Raw genomic sequence first — 22452 nt, forward strand, 5'->3', positions numbered from 1 at the left:
CACCTGTTTTATTCATGTGGCAAGAAGTAAGTCAAACGTATAGTTAGGTTATCCATTCTCTTTAGCTAGTGACTCAGATTATCAGGTATTTATTTGGTATCTGCCTGAAGTTTAGATTATATTTTGTTTTATATATTTTGTGCCTGAAGTCAAGGTTTATTTATTCTCCTGTTTTTTTTCTAAATAAACCAGTTTGCTTCACATTTTGTGTCCCTGTCTTGACTGTTTGGGTCAGCACCTCTGCTTCTACTGAGCTAACTTCCCCACAATATAGTTATACTTTTATGAAAAGGTGAAAAGTGAGAAGACATGCACAACTCACAGTCCAGTGTCTGGTGTATCTCTGGTGCAGATTCTGTCATCCTTTGGTTCATTAGAGCTCAGCAATTTGAGTTATGAAGTACTTTTGTGAGTCCTGTTCTTTCCCTACTATCACTATTATCTAGGTTCTACAATTAGGTATGCATTGACATCTTTTTAATGTAATTTTTGTCTTCATTAAAAAAGAGGATGAGATTTACTGAGCAAAATTCTGAAACATTTTACCATTTCTGAATATTCTGAAACATTTGAGTTTATTAATAGAGATAAGCGAGTAGTGAAATATTCAAGATTCGAGATTTGTTTCAAGTAGAGCCTCAATATTCGACTACTCGATCAAATATCGAATCCCATTATAGTCTATGGGAAAAAATTCTTGTTTCAGGGGACACCACTATTTGACTAAGGGCTCGTTCACATCTGCGCTGGCAGTCCGTACTTGAGGTTTCCGTTTCCTGCCTAAAACAGAGGCAGGAGACGGAAGCCTGCAGGAGTCTCTCACCCATTCATTTGAATGGGTGAGAAAGCTGTCCGGCCGTGAGCGGCGGTGAGCGTTTTGCACTCTCCGCCGCGAAACCAGGTTTTATGATCCGGACACAGAGTCGGACATGCAGTACTCTGTGTCCGGATAAAAAAATCCGGTTTCGCGGCGGAGAGCCTAAAATGCTCACCGCCGCTCACGGCCGGACCCGGTCTATGGTTTCCGTCTTCTGGCATGCAGAAGACGGAAACCATAGAACGGAGACCAGAACGCAGGTGTGAACCTAGCGTAAAGGAGAGTCACCAGTAGCAGGAGGAGAGTGTTTAGGAGGAGCACTGTACAGTTAAAGCGCATGGACCCCATTATAGTCTATGAGGTCCGTGCGCTTTAACTGCACAGCGCTTGCAGTTGCACTGATAAAAAGTAAGCTCCCTTGTAACCGCAAGTTGCCAGCTCTCCTGACTAGCAAAGACGAGCCTGCGGCAAATCAACGCTGGTTCTGCAGCAGGCTCGTCCTTGCTAGTCGGGAGAGCTGACAGCTTGCTGTGATGAGGGAGCTTACTGTTAGGATTGTGCAGAAGCTGCGGCCATGAGATGGACGTTGCTGCTTGTTCTTCTGTACAGTCCAGGGTTGCAGGGGCTAACCTGCCTTGCAACAGCTGGGTGTGGTCGAGTCTTTGATGGACTGGTGTGTTGACCTATGGACGCTCGGATTGGGCAGCTGGGCTATTTGCTGGTGACCACCCCTTGCCTATATAAGGGGGCTGGTCTGGACACCTTGGAGCTCTATGATCACATTCTGAAACCTGAAATAATGTGTGTGTGTGTGTGTGTGTGTGTGTGTGTGTGTGTGTGTGTGTGTGTGTGTGTGTATATGTATATGTATATGTATGTATGTATGTATATATGTATGGGTTCCAGCCTGTAAACATGAATTGCCCTAGCTAGTAAATTACCCCTGAGGTAGCAATGCCAGTGTTAGTCAGGCAGCATGCTGCCTTGTATGTGTGTGGTAGAACTCAGTAGGTTTAGCTAGCAATACTTCTCAGACAGGGTGACTGGGAGTGGGCTTGGCAGTTGTTGCCTGGGTGGTTGGGTGGAAAACAACTACACACAGGGTTTACTTGGTCTCTGGCTTGTCCTGGAGTTCAGACTAGCCAGCTTGTTTATTTGTGTGGCTGCTCTGACTGCACAGGACTCTGTGACTGGTAACAGAGCAAACCTGGTTGTTTAATTTAGCTGGCAGTGACATCAACTGTCAGACACTGTTCACACCAGGTTTTTAGCAGTCATTAGCCCAGAGGGCTCCGCAGGGTTTTTCAGTTGTTTAGTTTTTTTTTTTAATGAACCCTGCTGACCATGAAACTTACTTTTTCTCATAAGAATGCATTGACCAGTGTTGATTGGCCAGTGTACAGCATTCGGCAAATCAACACTGGTTCTGCCGGAGGCTAGTCTGTGAGGATGCGGAGTCTAAGTTCGGACCACAGCAGTCTCCATTGTGGTCCGATTTTAGACTCCGCCTCCTCACAGTTGAGTCTCCGGCAGACAAGGGAGACTCCCATTTTAAAATAAAACTATAAAAACATATATGTAAATCATACCTTTGCATGCACAGGGGGTGGTCGTGCACGATTCAACATCATCTTCGTTCTTGCCTTCCTCTTCTTTCTTCTTCCAGAGACGTCTTCCTGTCCTGGCTCTTCTCCACCTTCATCTTCTGTTCTTCCAGAGTGAAGACATTCGCGAGCATACTGCGCATGCTTGCATAGTTCTAAGGGATACTTAGAACTACAACAAAAATGGTGCCGGCGCGTGCGCAGTAGCGCTCTGGAGGAAGCGCTACTGCACACGCACGGGATTTGAATGCAACCTGCCAGAAGAACAGAAGATGAAGGCGGAGAAGAGCCAGGACAGGAGGGCATTGCTGGAAGAAGAAAGAAGAAGAAGGCCGGATCGAAGATGACGTCAGATCGTGCACGACTGCCCCCTGTGCATGCAAAGGTATGATTTACATATATGTTTTTATAGTTTTATTTTAGAACGGGAGTGGGGTTTAAAATAAGATTACCAGTGCCTGAATAGCCTTTTTAAAGGCTATTCACTCATATGTGGGGCTCATACAGCAAAATGTTGCTCATAGAGCCCCTTTAAACACTTTCTATAGTACTGCGTATTGCGTTGAAGTTCTGCCACTAAAAGTGACTTCAAAATGTACAGGGCACTGTCACTAATAATCTATAACAGGAAATAAATGACATCAAGATTTTAAGAACATTTATAGGACATGGAGCATAATATTGTGTGTGATTTTTGGATTTGTGCGTTGGTAGTTGATGATGAGATTTATCTTTTTGTTTCCATGTTTCTTGTGAACTGAAATAGAGTAAAAGACTAATCCATTATACATGGGCTAATGGATCAGACTGGTGAGAGATCAAAGTAACAAGTTGTAGACAGAAATCGCTTGTTACGCTGAATAATTAGCTGATTTGTATATTTATAGTAAAGCACTTCTACCTCCTCCATGTTTGCACTTTCCACTTCTAGTAGAATGAGTGGCAGGAAACGTGTTGGTGCACTGCAGGCCAGCGAGGCAGCAATTACAGAAAGGGTACTGTACTGGATTTGCTATTTAATGGATATTTTCTGTGAGAAGAATGAATAATAATGGTTACAAAGTTATGTTATTAATGTTTTGAATAGTATTTAAAGTATCAGACCAAGCACAAGACAGGGCTGTTGTCTGTTTCCACAGTAATAATCTACATTAAAGAGTTGTCCAGGCAAAAATGGACAACCTTTTTAACTTTTAAATGAAGCAGGGGCATTGAAAAAAAAATAAAAAAAATATAAACTCATCTGTGGCCATTGCGCATCCCGGTTCTTCTGCTCCGGTAGCGTCATCTGACCACTGAGGCCAATCAGCGAAGAGCCTGCAATGTCACTACCTGCCACATCACGGGTCCTCTTCCTGAGACCTGCTGAGGCCGCCGATTGCCTCAGCAGTCATGTGACCACTGAGGCTAATCCGCGGCTTTAGTGGAACTTCAGTAGAGACCCGGGAAAAGCCGCCGGAGCATTGGGGACAGGTGAGTATGATTTTTTTAAATATATTTTTCAATGTACTCAGCTGATTTAAAAGTTAAATGGGTTGTCCATCTTTACCGGGACAGCACATTTAAGGATCCCTTAGCATAAAATTGTTATTTGTTCAACAAATAAAGTACTATCAAACTGATAAATAATACAATAAAACTCCTAAAAGATACTTGATTCATATTATCAGAAAGATAGATATTATCAGAAAGTTGTGCAAGGGACAAAATGCATAAGATCATTATGCATGGTAGTTCAGTTTTTTGCACTATTTCCTTTCAGCACTGGGGTCCTGGGTTCAAATCTGACCCAAATCTACATGGAGTGTGTATTTTCTCCTTGTGTTTGTATGTGTCCTTACACATGCCAAAAATATACTGATAGGTAAAACATCGGACCCTTGTGGGCCACTAACTATCCTACTCCACAATGCCCTCTATGCTTTGAGGGCCTTTGTGAGAAAAGAGCATTAGAAATGTTTGACATTCGTCATTGTTTCCTTGTCTAAAGGTGCTCCCATAGAAATGGCTTATGTATCTGATTTGTTCTCCGCAGAATCAAGCTATGTGGCATGTTAAGCAGTACATTGTTAACACACTGCACTCAAGGCATCAAAAAAGCATTGAAAATCTATTGAAAAAACCAAGTTAGCACTCTATGGCACAGTGTAATGTGTAATCATTTGTAATGTTAAACACTGTTACATCTGAAACGTAGCCGCTATGGAAGACTTTACATTAACATGAACATTAGTTCATGAACATTAGTTCTCTTCTTAGACATTCGCTTCCAACCTCAAAAAATCCCCATTCACATGACCATTCTGGTAAAAATAATATATATGTATATTCAGCAGTGAGATGGAGGTCCTGATGCCGCAAGCTGCCTCGGAGCCATAGGAATGAATACTATCAGTGCACCAGCACTGGATGGAGAATAGTCACTAAAATCCTTAGAAAAGACACGTATATGCCGTAGTTGACGCCGTATATCTAATAACTGCTCATTCTTTAATTACATCCTTCATGTATTTTAGTTATACAATCTGTACGAGTGATCACATCACTATGGTGTGACTGTAAATATTTGTAGCATATGTTAGCGCACTGCTGTGTATTTCTTGTAGCTGCTCAGGTGTCAGGCCTAATCCTTCAACAAATATAGAAGTGATATTAAATTATTGACGACGAGGGGCTATAAATTATATTCAGCAATTAGACAATATGGCATCATATATTTATTGAAACAGCTGTTAAGCTAAGATAAAAAATCGCTTTCTAGTGAAGGTGAACATATGTTTATACAATATAGAACTGAAATATCAGACAATCTGTAATACAGTTTTATCACTGCTTGTAAAGGGAGTCCACCACCAGATCGGCCCGTTTGCGGCTATTAGCAGTAGTGTGTAGGGCAATGCTGTGGCATGTCCCTGGTGCACCATTGAACTGTTTGGCATGAAGAATAAAAGCTTTATTTCAGCAAACAGACATCGCCCTACATGCTAATAGCTGTATAAAGACAAATCTGGAAATGAACTTTCTTTAGGCTAAGGCTCCAATGAAATATCCCCCAGAAAAAAATGTGGCGGCAACTTTCCGGCAGCACTTTAAACAGAAAGTTTGCAGAGTTGTCCTCTGCGGATTTTCCGTTACAGTTATACAGTCCTATGAAAAAGTTTGGGCACCCCTATTAATCTTAATCATTTTTAGTTCTAAATATTTTGGTGTTTTTAACAGCCATTTCAGTTTGATATATCTAATAACTGATGGACACAGTAATATTTCAGGATTGAAATGAGGTTTATTGTACTAACAGAAAATGTGCAATATGCATTAAACCAAAATTTGACCGGTGCAAAAGTATGGGCACCTCAACAGAAAAGTGACATTAATATTTAGTAGATCCTCCTTTTGCAAAGATAACAGCCTCTAGTCGCTTCCTGTAGATTTTAATCAGTTCCTGGATCCTGGATAAAGGTATTTTGGACAAACAATTCAAGTTCAGTTAAGTTAGATGGTCGCCGAGCATGGACAGCCCGCTTCAAATCATCCCACAGATGTTCAATGATATTCAGGTCTGGGGACTGGGATGGCCATTCCAGAACATTGTAATTGTTCCTCTGCATGAATGCCTGAGGATTTGGAGCGGTGTTTTGGATCATTGTCTTGCTGAAATATCCATCCCCGGCGTAACTTCAACTTCGTCACTGATTCTTGAACATTATTCTCAAGAATCTGCTGATACTGAGTGGAATCCATGCGACCCTCAACTTTAACAAGATTCCCGATGCCGGCATTGGCCACACAGCCCCAAAGCATGATGGAACCTCCACCAAATTTTACAGTGGGTAGCATGTGTTTTTCTTGGAATGCTGTTTCTTTTTGAACGCCATGCATAACGCCTTTTTTATAACCAAACAACTCAATTTTTGTTTCCAAAATGAAGCTGCCTTGTCCAAATGTGCTTTTTCATACCTCAGGCAACTCTATTTGTGGCGTACGTGCAGAAACGGCTTCTTTCTCATCACTCTCCCATACAGCTTCTATTTGTGCAAAGTGCGCTGTATAGTTGACCGATGCACAGTGACACCATCTGCAGCAAGATGATTCTGCAGCTCTTTGGAGGTGGTCTGTGGATTGTCCTTGACTGTTCTCACCATTCTTCTTCTCTGCCTTTCTGATATTTTTCTTGGCCTGCCACTTCTGGGCTTAACAAGAACTGTCCCTGTGGTCTTCCATTTCCTTACTATGTTCCTCACAGTGGAAACTGACAGGTTAAATCTCTGAGACAACTTTTTGTATGCTTCCCCTGAACAACTATGTTGAACAATCTTTGTTTTCAGATCATTTGAGAGTTGTTTTGAGTAGCCCATGATGCCACTCTTCAGAGGAGATTCAAATAGGAGATCAACTTGCAATTGGCCACCTTAAATACCTTTTCTTATGATTGGATACATCTGGTTATGAAGGTCAAAGCTCACTGAGGTTACAAAACCAATTTTGTGCTTCAGTAAGTCAGTAAAAAGTAGTTAGGGGAATTCAAATCAATAAAATGATAAGGGTGCCCATACTTTCGCACCGGTCAAATTTTGGTTTAATGCATATTGCACATTTTCTGTTAGTACAATAAACCTCATTTCAATCCTGAAATATTACTGTGTCCATCAGTTATTAGATATATCAAACTGAAATGGCTGTTGCAAACACCAAAATATTTAGAACAAAAAATGATTAAGATTAATAGGGGTGCCCAAACTTTTTCATAGGACTGTAACTTAAGGAGAAACTGCTGGCATTTCCGTAGGTGTAATTGATATGCTGAAATCTCCAAAAATGTGAAAGTTTTGGAAATCGCAGTGTGTCTGCACAGCCGTTTTACTGCAAAGTGGGCAAGGGATTAACTAGAATCCCATCAACTTTGCCTGTACTGTAAAACACCATGATTTTTCCCTTGGCGATTCCGCCATGGGAAAATCGCAGCATTTCCATCCCATGGTACCCCAGCCTTAACCTTCAGTAACCAGCCTCTTCTAGGCCCTGATCAGCAATCCATTTTATTTATTTTTTTGCATTTTTCTATCTTCACATACTAAACCCTATAGATGTTTTATTTTTCAGTCAATGCGACTGTATGAGAACATGTTTTTTTTTAGAGAGAAGAGGCATTGTATAATGTCACTATTTTGGGGTAGATATACCCCATTAATTAAATGGATTAATACTTTCTAGGAAGGAATAGAAAAAAATAATTACATTAAAGTAAACTATTGCCTTTTTATGATATAAATTTTGCACCATTGGACATGCAGCTTAAATACCCTGATAAAAGTATTCACTGGTTCATATGATTAAATTGTCCCCATATTTGTTTATTTATTTATTTATTTAAAGCTTTACTACTTTTGCAAAATAAAATCCTTTTTTTTTTTTATGGCCGGGGCCTCATGTGGCGTAAAACCACGGTTTGGCTAGCTATGGTGCTTTACAGTCCCGCAAAGTGGATGGGATTCTAGCAAATCCTATCTGCACATTGCAGAAAGATACGTGCACCAGACACACTTCAGTTTCCAAAACCATTGTGGTTTTGGAAATCACAGCAGGTCAATTACAACTACGAAAATGCTGGAGCAGCGGGGGGGAAATTAATGCGTTAGGCTAATGCTGACAATTAAATCACTGTGAAATCCAATGAATCTACAATTCCCATACAAAACCAATTCACTGTGAAGAAGCTTTGCAATCCTCAAAGGTCAATCAAAAAAATAAAATCTAAAACTTGACTTTTATTAAATTTTATTAAAAAGTTGTCCAAATGGACCATGGTCCATTTGGACAACTTTTTAATAGTATTTAATAAAAGTCAAGTTTTATATTTTATTTTTTTGATTGCTTTTAAGGATTGCTTTTAAAGATTTTTAAAGATTAAGTATTTAATAAAAGTCAAGTTTTAGATTTTATTTTTTTGATTGCTTTTAAGGATTGCTTTTAAAGATTCTCCACAGTGAATTGGTTAGGCTAATGCCCCGCATTGCAGAAACGCAGCCTTTTTTGTTGCAGATTTTGCTGCAAGTTTTTTAGCCAAAGTCCGTACTAGATTAAGCAGAAAGTAGAAGTATAAGGGAGGATTCACACGGTGTAACGTGCCGCGTGATGTGGCACGTCTACGCCGCGAGAGCTTTTGCGGGCCGTACACGCTCCCATTGATTTCAATTGGAGCGGGGATCGTATGCGCCGCGCTATTTTGCGGTCATGTGAACCCTCCCTAAGAATGACCTATATATTTCCCACTCTTTTTGTAGCCATTCTTGGCTTTGGCGAAAAAAAATGCATCAAAATCTACAAAAAAAAAATGTTGCGTTTCCACATTGTGGTATCTTAGCCTTAATGTGATTTTACTGTGTTTTTATTTTTAAACTTTATGTGTTTGTGTTTTTTAAAGTACAATTCTTTTGTCCCCCTAGGGGACTTTACACAGCAGAGACACAGCAGTACTACCCTACCCATAGCCTACCCGTAACAGACTTTAATAGTTTCATATGGTATTTACCAGTTGTATTGCAGTCTAAAGCACAAGCGATTGAAAAGTATATTTAAAAAATATAAACGTTCCAATTACCCTTCTTTCCTTAGGGCACACTATACTGTAGATATAAATATCCAAAAATAAACATAAACCCATTTGGCATCCCCAAGTCCAAAACTGCATGAGCTATTAAATTCTAAAACCATTTGTCCCATAGGGTGAATACCATTTTTATATTACAGTGAAAGTAGTAAAAATAAAACCTCCAATTCCACCCCATTCTAAATGGGTTTTTTCTTCAGTTTCCTAGTACATTGTAAAGAACATTAAATTGTTCCATTATGAACTATGATTTTTTTGTGCAAAAAATAAGCCATCCCGTATGCCTTTGTGAACAGAAAAATAAAAAGGTTATGGCTTTTGGACTGCGGGAAGTAAATATAAATGGACAATATTCAGGTCCTCAGAGAGTTAATATCTCAGAACAGTGACTAGATTAACTTTCCCAAGGAATTCCCCCCCTGCATGTGTACAGTTATTCCCTAAATACAGTAAATATACTTGGAGCTAAGTTTTTGACAAAGCAAGTAACAGAAATCAAATAAGCAGCGCTGAGAATATTACTGCAGATCATCTGGATTCAATGCATTAAATGCATGTACAATTATATTTATTTTTTAATACGCTTAAATCTGGGGTGCTCACACTTTTTCAGCATGTGAGCTACTTTATAAACTGACCAAGGCAAAAGATCTACTGTCCACTTCTTGTGGGCGGGGGCTGGGACGGGCCTGTGGGCAGGGTGGGCATGTATGTGGGCGGGGCCGGGCGGAGCGTGAGAGCAGGAGACAGCGGCGTTCTGTGGCCGCCCAGGGATCCCCGGTGTCTGCTTGTTCACAGCGCAGGCTGAGAGTTATCTCTGGACACTGGCAGGCTCTGGCTGCAGCAGCCCCGCCTGCCAGTGTCCGGAGATGACTCTCAGCCTGCACTGTGAACAAGCAGCATCCCGGCTCCCTCCATCCCTAAGAGCGGGGAGCACGTCATCCCCGGAGCTGCTGCTGCCTGGCCTGCAAGTGTCCGGAATGCTTGTTCACAGCACAGGCTGAGAGTCGACTATTATTTTTCATTTTTATAAGGTTCAACATCTAAGTTTTTATAACAAGCCTAAACTTTTGGTGACTTTTCAGAATAACTGAAATGTGTGTGTATATGAGGAGTAACACTATGGTATTTCTGGCCATTATGCAAAGATGACTACAATAGTTTGCAATGGGTGATAATAATTAGAGATGAGCGAGTAGTATTTGATCGAGTAAGTATTCGATCGAATACTACGGTATTCGAAAATACTCGATCGAGTACCACTCGCTATTCGAATGGAAAAATTTGATGCAGAACCAGCGTTGATTGGCCGAATGCTATACAGTCGGCCAATCAACGCTGGTTCTTCTCCTACCTTTAGAAGTCTTCGCGCAGCATCCCTGCGGCGTCTTATGGCTCTGAATTCACTCTGCCAGGCATTGGGCCTGGGCAGAGCCGACTGGGAATGCCCGCGCTACAAGAAAATGGCCACTTTGACTGTAAGCGGCCATTTTCTTGTAGTGCGGGCATGTGCAGTCGGCTCTGCCCAGGCCCGATGCCTGGCAGAGTGAATTCAGAGCCGGAAGACGCCGCGGGGACGCTGCACGGAGAAGACTTCTCGGAGAATCCAGCCCAACTCTCACTCGTGGACTTGGTAAGTTCAATTTGATTGAATGTTGCCTACCCCTGAAACGAGCATTTTTCCCCCATAGTGTATAATAGGATTCGATATTCGATTCGAAAAGTCGAATTTTGAGGGGCTACTCGAAGCGAATATCGAATATCGAGTATTTAACTACTCGCTAATCTCTAATAATAATCCTTTGCTTATAACTATATGCAGATTCAGGCAGCGCTTCATCCATGAGGATAAATGGTTTCCTTGTAATAGTATACAGTACTCTCATGGAGAAGTATTGCTCATATGGATTTCTCTTTACTGTAACACACTGCAGCTCTAAGGGCTCTCAAAATTGAATAGCATAAACCGGTAAGGTCACTGGATATCACTCTATAAGGTCTATGGACATGGCAATACTGTGTCCATTATCACTCAGACTGGTTCAGTTTGCTTTCCCATGTTGCAGGAAACTGTGAGTGAACAGCAGTTTTGGACATTGTCTTATCAGCAGCCTTTGTTGAAAGAAATGAGTCATTTTTCTGCACTTTCATTAGGACATCGTGTTCATCATCCCGCCACACTTCATAGATAATGTAGATTATTCTGCAAGTTTAAGCAAGGGGATAAAATGGCCTGTATCTAAACACGATTTCACAAATTATCATGTGCAGCCCAGTTTGTTTTTCGCAAAGCAGTAAAAAGAAATGCAAACACGATAGATAATTGGCAACGGGGAAAATGAATTTGAGACAGACCAACAATTTTCTGTGGCTTCTGCCTGGAATACTAGAAATTATTGTTTGAAATCAAATGTAACCATATTTGTGTGAACTGTAGTTAATATTTTTTTATTCATGTTGGAAGGTAAAATACCAGGAAATAAAGGTTACCTTGTGTGAAGTTTTAAAAAACAAGAGTACACTTTTGGTGACTTTTCAGAATAACTGCAATGTGTGTGTATAGGAGGACTAACGCTATGGTATTTCTGACCATTATATGACTTGTATCCTGTAGCTTCCCTCTCTGGTGTCTCCAAAATACAGCACATGGATAAAGTAGGAGGTTCCCCGCTCAAATAATGTCTCACTCAGAAACATGGACTACATTATAAAAAAGTACTAAGCAGTATTGATGAAAATAAAGCACTTGGGGTAAGATAGTGTACTATTTGCTGTAACACCCTCTCTTTGGCTAGTTAAGAAAAGTTGACTGTCTTAGATGGATTTAGCTCTCAGTGTGAGTATAAAATTCGGGAAAGATATGGAGAGTTGGAAAAGAGACTGAGAAGTAAATGCAGAAGAATTTAGTTAGTGGCGGGTTATATCATTTCTAAAAAAAATTATAATACAGTTCCATATTGCCAGTGGGAATTTAAGGTAAGTGAGGATTTTTGTGTATGGAAGTGCAGGGACAGAGAAGGTGAACAGAATTCAGTGACGTACACCTAGATACGTCTATAAGTATGTTGCAGACTATTCATTTAACCCCTGAAATTGCCTGTATTTTTATACAAGGTACCTGGTCATAGCTGATGCTGGTGAGTGAAGATGCATCTTGATAGATTTTTATTTGACAGCTTTCCCTGCTTTAGTGAAAAGCAATAGTTGTTTAGTCAGTCTCGCAACTCATCAAATTATCTGTATGTTGTAAAAATGATATTGCCGCAAAGCTTATATTGAGTGATGTCTGCTATGTACAGTAACTTTAGAATATATTTGATATATGCCAAAACAGTACTTGTTCTGATATGTTATTTATCCTTGTAACTGGTGGCAATAGCAATAGCCTTGTGTAGCCGTAAAGGCTTTGGCATATTTGTAAATGATCCAATCAAAATTGTTATGCTTTTCCTGTACGTCCATGTATCCAGCTGGCACATGACTGTCGGCTTGTGTTTGCAATCATCTGCCAGCTTTGCTAATGGTTCCAATATTCTGTAGCTGTCCTGGATTTCTGCCAATTCTGAACATTTTTCATCTACTGTGGTCAAATTTGAGCTTGCTGCTTCCAATCATCGATCCATTTTTAACCATGAAGACCAATCTTTGACAACATATCTTGACAGCTTGTCTAATACGGTACAGAATGAATTAAAAAGGAAAATAACAAACAAGGAAATGAATATAAGCGCAGTAACACTGAGCATGTTGTATCTAATTTAGCCAATGGCACTTAAACTGGATTCTTCTTCCTCAGGAAGACTGTTTTAGGCTAAGGCTCCACATTGCAGAAATGCAGCTTTTTTTGTTGCAGATTTTGAGCCAAAGCGAAAAATGGTTAAAAGACGAAAGGGAGATATACAGTATATATAGATAGATAGATAGATAGATAGATAGATAGATAGATAGATAGAGTACTTATACTTCTCCCTTCTGCTCAAACCACTCTTGGCTTTGGCTCAAAAAAATGTAACATAATCTGCAACAAAAAAGCTGTATTACCTCAGTGTGGGGCCTTAGCCTTAAGGCCGGGTTCACATGGGAACACACAGGAGTTTTTTGGACTGGATTCTGAGGCGGAGACAAAAAAACAGTCCAAAAAAATGACACCGCATCCAGTCCTGGCATTCCACTATGGATTAGGCCCAAATGAAGGCCTAGTTGTGAGGGAGTGTCGCGAGGCAAACGACCGTAGATGAATCAGCCACAGAATGCACCTGAAGAAAGGGCAAGCAGCTTCTTTTTTCCGCGAGCAGGAAAAAAATGCTTGTGGAAAAAGGAAATGGCCAGCTCCCATTTAAGTGAATATGAGGCGGGGTTTTTTTTAAGTATTTTGACGCGGATTCCGCGTCAAAATCCTGACTAAAAAACTCCCATGTGAACTTAGCCTAAGATTGCCAAAAATGTGGCAAGCTTTACTTTGGACAGAATAATAACATATACAAATAGATACATTTACGTAAATTCATTGGTTTGAAGAAATGTGGGTAGCATGAAGAGAAAATGTATGGGTGGTTGCCCACGTCAAGTGGGATTTGTGTGTTAAAGACTTTGCTTGCTGTATTTTTTCTTCAAAATCTTTTTATTGCATACATTTTATTACAAATCACACAGTCAGTATAGCTAATAAATTACTTAAGAATTACTGGGTTAATGGAAAGAACATAATTAAATAATACATAACATGACATAAAGGGATCCATTGAGGAAGTGTCTGCCATTGGAATGGAAAGATGGCAGACACTTCCATTGAGATGAAATATTGCAATCTATAACTGAAAAATTCGTAATGTCCATGTATAGGTGGAGGAGGCTAGTCCTTGGACAGGATGTTTAATAACTTGTATAAGACATATAAAGAGCATGGAAATAAGTAAAAAAGAGTGGGAACTAGTGAAGAGGTGGGCCATATGGGAAAGGAGGAGGATAGCGTCAACCTTGATGCTTCTCTTGCTTTACTGATATAGTTTTACTTCTTGAAATTGTATACTTGCTTTAATTACTTCAGAAGGGACCAATTTTAAGTGCCATCTATTCTTGCATTTAACAAGTTGGCTGATATTGACTTCCTGGAGGGAGGAGGGGATGTCTCACTCAGTAGAGGGGTTCTGTATGAAGAAAATCAACTATTTTAGAGTTCTCAGAAGCCGGACCCACCTGCTACAGATCTGCAGTGGCTCTCTCTGGTTGTCTCTCCCGAGACACTGACTGGACAATGTCAGACTTGGCAGGGAGAAACCTTCAGCTGATAATATCAAGTTGTCAAGTTGTCAATTTATTCATTTCTAGGAGAAATGTGTGAGCCTCAGCACAATGGAGAATTATAAGAAATGATACTTCAGGAATATTTAATGGAATATGCAACTATTTATTAAAATAGTCAGGTTTGGGGAGTTGATAGGTTTTCATTACAGCTAGAGAGGAGCGAACAGTAAAATGTTCGAGGTTCGATATTCGTTTCGAGTAGCCCCTCAATATTTGACTACGCGAATCGAATATCGAACCCTATTATAGTCTATGGGGGGAAAATGCTCGTTTCAGGGGTAGGCAACGTTCGATCAAATTATACTTACCAAGTCCACGAGTGAGGGTTGGGCTGGATCCTCCGAGAAGTCTTCTCCTTGCAGCGTCCCCGTGGCATCTTCCGACTCTGAATTCACTCTGCCAGGCATCGGGCCTGGGCAGAGCCGACTGCACATGCCCGCACTACAAGCGGACATGCGCAGTCGGCTCTGCCCAGGCCCGATGCCTGGCAGAGTGAATGAAGAGCCGGAAGACGCCACTGGGAAGCTGCACGGAGAAGACTTCTAAAGGTAGGAGAAGAACCAGCGTTGATTGGTCGACTGTATAGCATTCGGCCAATCAATGCTGGTTCTGCATCAAACGTTTCCATTCGAATAGCAAGTGGTACTCGATTGAGTACGAGTATTTCAAATACCGTAGTATTTGATCGAATATCTACTCAATCGAGTACTACTCGCTCATCTCTAATTACAGCGTTTCACTTTCTACCCCAAAAAGCAGGATTTAAAATTCCACCTTCAATGTTAAAAATTAAAAAAAATAGCATTATATAGAGAGTTACTAAAAATTGCATAAAAACAGAAACATTTCTCTAATGGATATTATAGAAAATATTGTTTCTATATTGGATGGAGCTGAATTTGCTGTTGGACACACTTAGTATATATGCCAGCATCTGTGCCAATCCATTGGCTTACAAGCGTTCAGCAGATTTACCATCAATTTTGCGGAAATGCAAGAAAGAAACTGAACTCTATTGCTGACTATATATGACTGTATATAATGATTCCAAACCATTCTGGTAAGAGTGGACAACTGATGTTTATGTGCTTGAAATAAAACTTCTGTTATTTTAATGGTAAAGGCATGAAATCGTTATTCAGTTTAAGAATAGGAATTAGAACTTAGAAACGAGAGTGTGGTTTGTCATCCGTGCCTTCAAGAAGATTTTTGGCAGACTCTTAACCTTGAATAAAGATATCATAACGGATTCCACTGTAGGAATTGCAGCCATTAGACGTACTTTAGTTTATGAGCTAATTTTGAGCTTTTAAAATGTTGCTTGGTTACTGCGAAAATTGAAGAGGAATGTTGAAGAGTATTTAAAAACATCTTAGAAATACTTCACATTACAAGAGAATATTGGTACCGTACTGAATGTGATCATGAATAACAAGATAAATATTGTCAAGCGAGGACAAAATGTACTTCATAGGTTTAAAAACATGTTATTACAGTAAGATCAGTAATTCTGGCAACACAAATAGCTGTACAAAATAATCAACATACTTTACGGCATAATAGAATACTTTGTTATGCATTTTGTGTATTTTATGAATGATATATTAATGATTTTTCACAATTTAATGGGGGGGGGGGTTTTGGTCATATTATATTGACGACCTATCCTTCACATAGGTCATCAACAGGGGCATAACTACTGGAGTAACAGCAGTAGTGGCTGTCACAGGGCGCGGGACGTTAGGGGGGTGCAGTGACAGTTGCTACTACTGCAGATTTTTTTTTTTTAATGGGCCTTTAACCGGCTGAGTAACTTTTGACGTGTGTGGGGGGGGGGGGGGCAAAAATTTGCCACGGGGTCCCGCCATTCCTAGTTACGCCACTGGTCATCAATATCATATTGGCAGGATTTCAACAGCTGGAATCTATACTGATCAACTGATCTCAGCCTCCATTATTGATTAGGTGGAGTCTAAGATCGCACCACAATGAAGACTGCTGTGGTCCGATCTTAGACTTTGCCTCCTCACAGACAAGGCTCCAGCAGAACCAGCGTTGCTTGGCTGAATGCTGTACACTAGCCAATCAACGCTGGTCAATTCATTCCTATGAGAAAAAGTCAGCTCCCTCGTAACAGCAAGCTGCCTGCTCCTAGCTAGGACGAACCTGCTACAGAACCAGTGTTGATTTGCCGAATGCTATACACTGTATAGCATTCGGATAATCAACGCTGGTTATGAATCGAATATTTACTGTGAATAGCTAGTAGTATTCGATTGAGTACAAATATTTCGAATACCGTAATATTTGATCGAATACCTACTGGATCAAATACTACTCGCTCATCTCTATATATTATTAGATTTGCTTAAATTCACCTGTGCTATCCATTTCTGAAAGAGTGAATAAATAAATGTATATAAATATATATATATATATATATATATATATATATATATATATATATACAGTATATATATGATTACAATATATCAACAATATAGCATCTGATTTGGCAAAAGCTATTATGATTATTCTTCAACTGTATACTTCAAAAAGAGTCTGTGAGCAGAAGCGTTGGTATTATACTAATGACAGCACCTTGTAGAGTGGCTCGTACACTTTCCAAAGATGCCTTTCTTATTCTACATTGCAGCTCCATTTTTCTGAAAATCAGGATTTTATTCTTATGCAAAATATCTTAAAAAGACTTTAGGGGCATTTCTTCTCCTGCTGAGCCTTCACTCTCTGATCCAGATAACTGACCCATCTATTGAGAAAGCATAACAAAGTGGGAGATGTCACATTGGGGGCAGAACAGATTAGGGGTAATTGTTTAGAGTAGAGCATGAGGCCCCAGCTGGAGAAGAACCGCCCTTAAAGCCCTTTTCAAGTCATTTGAATATTAATAAAATTCTGATTTTCATGAAAATGGGGCTGCAATGCAAAATAAGAAAAGGCATTTTTGGAAAGTGTTTAAACGCAGCCCTAAAAGGTACTGTCATTAACTTGATAATGATTTTCCTGCTGACAGACTTAATTTAAATGGTACGTGTCATTCTTTATGACTTACTAACTGCCTCCTTAGAAATGTATCTAGACTAGAAATTGAGAGTATTCTAAATTTCACTTATTTTTTTGAAGTATAGATACCACAAGTGCCCTCAAAACTGCATGTGTTCAGCCACAGATGTCCATGTAACAGTGTTCATCAGCCATACAGTAGATGCCCACAAAGCAAAGTATGCCAGCCACAGATGTCTCCTTAATTGTAAGGCAGGTATAGATGCTCTATAAAAAAAATTGTGTCAGTCATTAAGTAAGGAAAAGTCACAGTACTCTCAGTCAACCATGTCAGAGTCACAGCACTCTTAGTTAACCATGCGTTTTCACAGACACTTTAGCTCAATGTAGCATTTTTCAGGTTTGAGATTAGAACCGACATTTACTCTAAAAATAATGGTGCTGTTAATCTCTCATATGGAGTGTGTGCCATCCAGAGACGCAACTGTGCTGCACATTGTGTGAGTTACAAATGCCATCATAATTGTATGTCAGTCAAAGATATGTTCATATAGTCATCCAGGCGCAAAGTTGGTGCTAGTCACAGCCCCCAACAGTTATCAAAAGCCATAACAGTGTATGCCAATTACAGACACCATCATTATGACAGTATGTGTGCCAGACACACATCACCCCTTAGAATATATGCAAGACACTAATGTCCCCATATCACCATATGCCAGCTCCAGATGCCTCCAAAAGAGCACGTGCAAGTGACAGCTACCTTTTATCCTATTTTCCATTCATAATCAATCCTTCTAGCACAACAGTTTATTGATATACAATAAGACCAAGAAACACTACACAAAATATATATATACATACACTATTATAATGGTGTGGATGTAGGAGTGATATAGCATAAAATTGTTCTTTTAATAAAATATTCACAGTATAATTAATCTGTACCTGTATGTTATATGTTAAAGTCATTATAAAAATTATAATATAATGTATAAAATTATATATATATATATATATATATATATATATATATATATACATATATATATTGTGAAGTGGAGAGGGGTATAGTGTGGGAGAACCACTATTTTTCCCCAAGACTGTTGCAGTATGCACAGGCGTTTAGCATGTAGGTCCCGGACTGGATTAAAGTTCGGGCCAGTCCTTTAGGGCAATCCATTCCAGGCTTAGAAACAGACCAGCAGGGCTTTGTAAGTAGCACAGGTGTGCTGGTTAGTGGGAGAGAGAGAGGAGAGAGACTGAAACACACACTCAACCAGTCTGGGAAAGCTCTGCCAAAAAGGACACTGTTAAAAGGCTGGGTATGTGTACCCCTTGTTTACTTGTGAACCCTGTTTGTTAGGAGGTCAGCGGTAGGCTGACCCCCTGTTTAGTGAGGGAATAACTCGTGTAGTAAGCCGCCGGAGAGGCGTAGGTCTTTCTTTTCATTTGTTTGATTTGACATGCTGAACTGCTGAGCAGCACTACCTGTGCCTTTAAGCTTGTCTGCTGCAATAAAGACTGCTTTTGGGAAAGAAACCAGAGCTTCTGAATCCCCCGTACATCACTAAATGTAAATATATATACAGCCCTATGAAAAAGTTTGGGCACCCCTATTAATCTTAATCATTTTTAGTTCTAAATGTTTTGGTGTTTGCAACAGCCATTTCAGTTTGATATATCTAATAACTGATGGGCACAGTAATATTTCAGGATTGAAATGAGGTTTATTGTACTAACAGAAAATGTGCAATATGCATTAAACCAAAATTTGACCGGTGCAAAAATTTTGGTACCCTTATCATTTTATTGATTTGAATACTCCTAACTACTTTTTACTGACTTACTGAAGCACAAAATTGGTTTTGTAACCTCACTGAGCTTTGAACTTCATAGCCAGATGTATCCAATCATGAGAAAAGGTATTTAAGGTGGCCAATTGCAAGTTGTTCTTCTATTCTATTTTTTTTTTAAATAATCGAAGATCAGATTTTAAAAACGATCCTATTCACTACACACTGTGATGTCCAAAAATTGAACACGTTAATTTTTAGACTCCACGCTGTGTAGTGATTAAAAAAAAAATCCTCTGGCTACTTAGTCCCCCCTGGTGTCCACTTACCTGCACAGATCGTTGCTGCTGCTGCTCCTCGTTGTTCTCAGTCCTCTCCTCTCTCATTCATAGGACTGCAGAGCACCGTGCATGCCCCCGCCTCCCTAGGCTAGTGTTAGAGATGCTGGGAGTAGGTAGGGCTTATTGTGGCTTAGGAGAGTGTGGGCAGGTACAGGGCGGGGAGATGTGAGTGCATCACTCACGTCTCTCCTCCCAGTACCCATCCACACTCTCCTAAGCCACAAGCCCTGCCTTCTTCCTAGGTCTGTAACACTAACTTGGGAGGCAGGGGCACGCACGGCGCTGTGAAAGCCTGTAAATGAGAGAGAACCGGACTGAAAAGAACGGGGAGCGACAGCGGCAGCGGATCTGTGCAGGTAAGTGAACTATTCTGTTTCTAGTGGACTATACTATTCTGTTTCTTCCCTGCTGTGCCATATACTGGACTCTAATACATCTGCATTACAAGCTCTGCTACATCTGAGATTACATTATTTTATTCCTTTGCAATCTCCGATTTCACATTATTTGCTTTTTTGCCACATACTCACTATTCACTTTATTTACCCTACATGCATATCCAGCTTGCATACGCTATCTTAGTAACATATATATTTTGTATAGTTTTTGGGGGGTTTTCATGGGTCTAATGTATTTGTTTTTAGAACTTATATGTGCCCTTAGCATAGGATAGTATGTTAGCAAGTTAATTCTCCCTCAGTAGATTCCTGTCTTTGGCAAGTTTTTAACAACTTTTTTTCATCTGTGGAGTGTACTTATGATTTAATAAACCTTTTTCGGTATATGTAATCATGGATGTGCTTACCTTGTATATGCGTTGCTTACCTTGTCATATTAATTCTTGTGTAGTTGCCAATTTATAATTAGTCTGTGTGTCTGTATCTTATTAAAAGTGGTCTTTTGTAACTTTAGAACCAGTAACCAATCAATAAGTCTTCAGGTTTTAAAAGCCCGTTTTTTTTTCCCACATGGGTTCCTTAATAATTACTTTTTCTTTGTGCCTTAGGACTGTGAAATGGATTTGGACATAAAAGACTTTAATAACAGAACTGTTATGAAAGACGAAAACAGCAGCTTTGCAACATCAGCCACCAATTTTCCTGCTTGGGAGGATTACAATAGCAGTGTGGACGACATACGATACTTTCTAATTGGGCTTTATACATTTGTAAGCCTGCTTGGATTTATGGGAAATCTCCTAATTCTTTTGGCTATTTTCAGAAAACGCAAGCAGAAAACCATAATTAACTACCTCATCGGAAACTTAGCCTTTTCAGATATTTTAGTTGTCTTGTTCTGCTCTCCATTTACCTTGACATGTGTCTTGCTTGACCAGTGGATCTTTGGTGAAGTCATGTGTCATGTTGTGCCCTTTCTCCAATGTGTGTCTGTTCTAATTTCTACTCTGATGCTCATGTCTATTGCCTTGGTGAGGTACCACATGATAAAACATCCTCTTTCAACCAATTTAACTGCAAACCATGGATACTTTTTGATTGCTACCGTCTGGACTCTTGGTTTCACCATATGTTCCCCTTTACCGGTCTTTCATAAAATTATAAATTTGAGAGAAGCCTTCAACTTGGAACCATTGATGAACAGTTATCTGTGTATTGAGTCGTGGCCATCAGATTCCTACAGAATTGCCTTCACCATTTCTTTATTACTAGTACAGTATATATTGCCATTGTCTTGTCTAACAATTAGCCATACCAGTGTTTGTAGAAGCATAAGTTCAAGATTACCAAACAAAGATGTGAAAGTTGAAGAAAATGAGATGATCAATTTGACTCTTCAACAACCAAAATCAAATCAATCTGAAGTGGAAATTTGTAGCAGCCGAAAGTGGAGTTATTCTTGTGTACGGAAACATAGAAAACGTTACAGCAAAAAGACAGCAAGTGTCGTCCCAGCAATACTAAGACGACACCAAGAGAGTAACACCGGTGACATTCCAGAGACGTCTACTACAGAGAGGAGCCACACCTTACCCACTAGTATTCACACTAGTGTCCACACTTTACCTTCGAGCGTCTACCTACCAGGAGTTCCCATATGTTTTGAGATGAAGCCAGAAGATAATTCTGAACTACACAACATTAACTCTGTATCTAAATCTATAACTCGGATAAAGAAGAGGTCTAGGCGCGTTTTCTGTAGACTAACTGTATTGATCTTGGCTTTTGCTGTCAGTTGGATGCCACTTCACCTCTTTCACCTTGTGACTGACTTTAATGCCAATCTCATTTCCAATCGACATTTCAAATTAGTTTACTGCATCTGTCACTTGCTTGGCATGGTCTCCTGTTGTCTAAATCCCATACTCTATGGATTTTTAAATGATGGTATAAAAGCAGATTTGATGTCGCTTATCCAGTGTTTCCAGATATCGTAGGCTGATCCAGCTGTTGCAATTTCTTCTTTAAAAAACATATCACTTGGACACCTTACAAGGTCTGATGTTTAATTTCATTTGACGGCATAATATTATCCAGAATTAAGTAAGATGGATAGTTTCAGCTAATTTTAACATGATGGACATTATATATATTTGTATATTTCTTTTAAGGATGCATATGATCTCCATGAGGTCTATTTTTAATCTCTTTATTGCTGTAAAAAGAGACAATGTTGTGCATATTGGCATTACCTTCAATATTGAGTATTTGTAATATAACTATATATAAGATCTACTGATTCAATATCAACCCTTCATATGTATACATATGAATAAAACAGTGCCATACTTGCCCATGTGTTTACCACTTGGTCTTTTAAAAAAAAAAAAAGAAAAAAGAAGGAAAGAAAAAGAATTTTAATATTTGATCCTTTATTTTCCATTTTTTGTATTTATATGATATGAGATTTGTTTTTATCTGAAATAACAATGTTTTATGCTCATTACTGGGTGAAATTCATTAGTAATTGTGAATAAATAATTGATGTTGTAAAATAGTAA

General features: G+C 39.5%; 1 protein-coding gene across 2 annotated transcripts in view; it reads left to right on the forward strand.

The window, feature by feature from the left end:
- NPY5R (neuropeptide Y receptor Y5) overlaps positions 1–22173 on the forward strand; it is a 63120-nt gene extending 40947 nt beyond the window's left edge. For both annotated transcript variants that reach the window (XM_075265755.1, XM_075265747.1), the window contains exon 2: positions 20500–22173. In XM_075265755.1, the coding sequence (XP_075121856.1) occupies positions 20509–21888 (1380 nt within the window). In that variant the 5' untranslated portion in view covers positions 20500–20508 and the 3' untranslated portion in view covers positions 21889–22173. The remainder of the gene's footprint in view (positions 1–20499) is intronic.
- The last annotated feature ends 279 nt before the right edge of the window (positions 22174–22452 follow it).

The sequence above is a fragment of the Leptodactylus fuscus genome, chromosome 1 (assembly GCF_031893055.1).
Source record: "Leptodactylus fuscus isolate aLepFus1 chromosome 1, aLepFus1.hap2, whole genome shotgun sequence".
NCBI classification, from domain to species: domain Eukaryota; kingdom Metazoa; phylum Chordata; class Amphibia; order Anura; family Leptodactylidae; genus Leptodactylus; species Leptodactylus fuscus.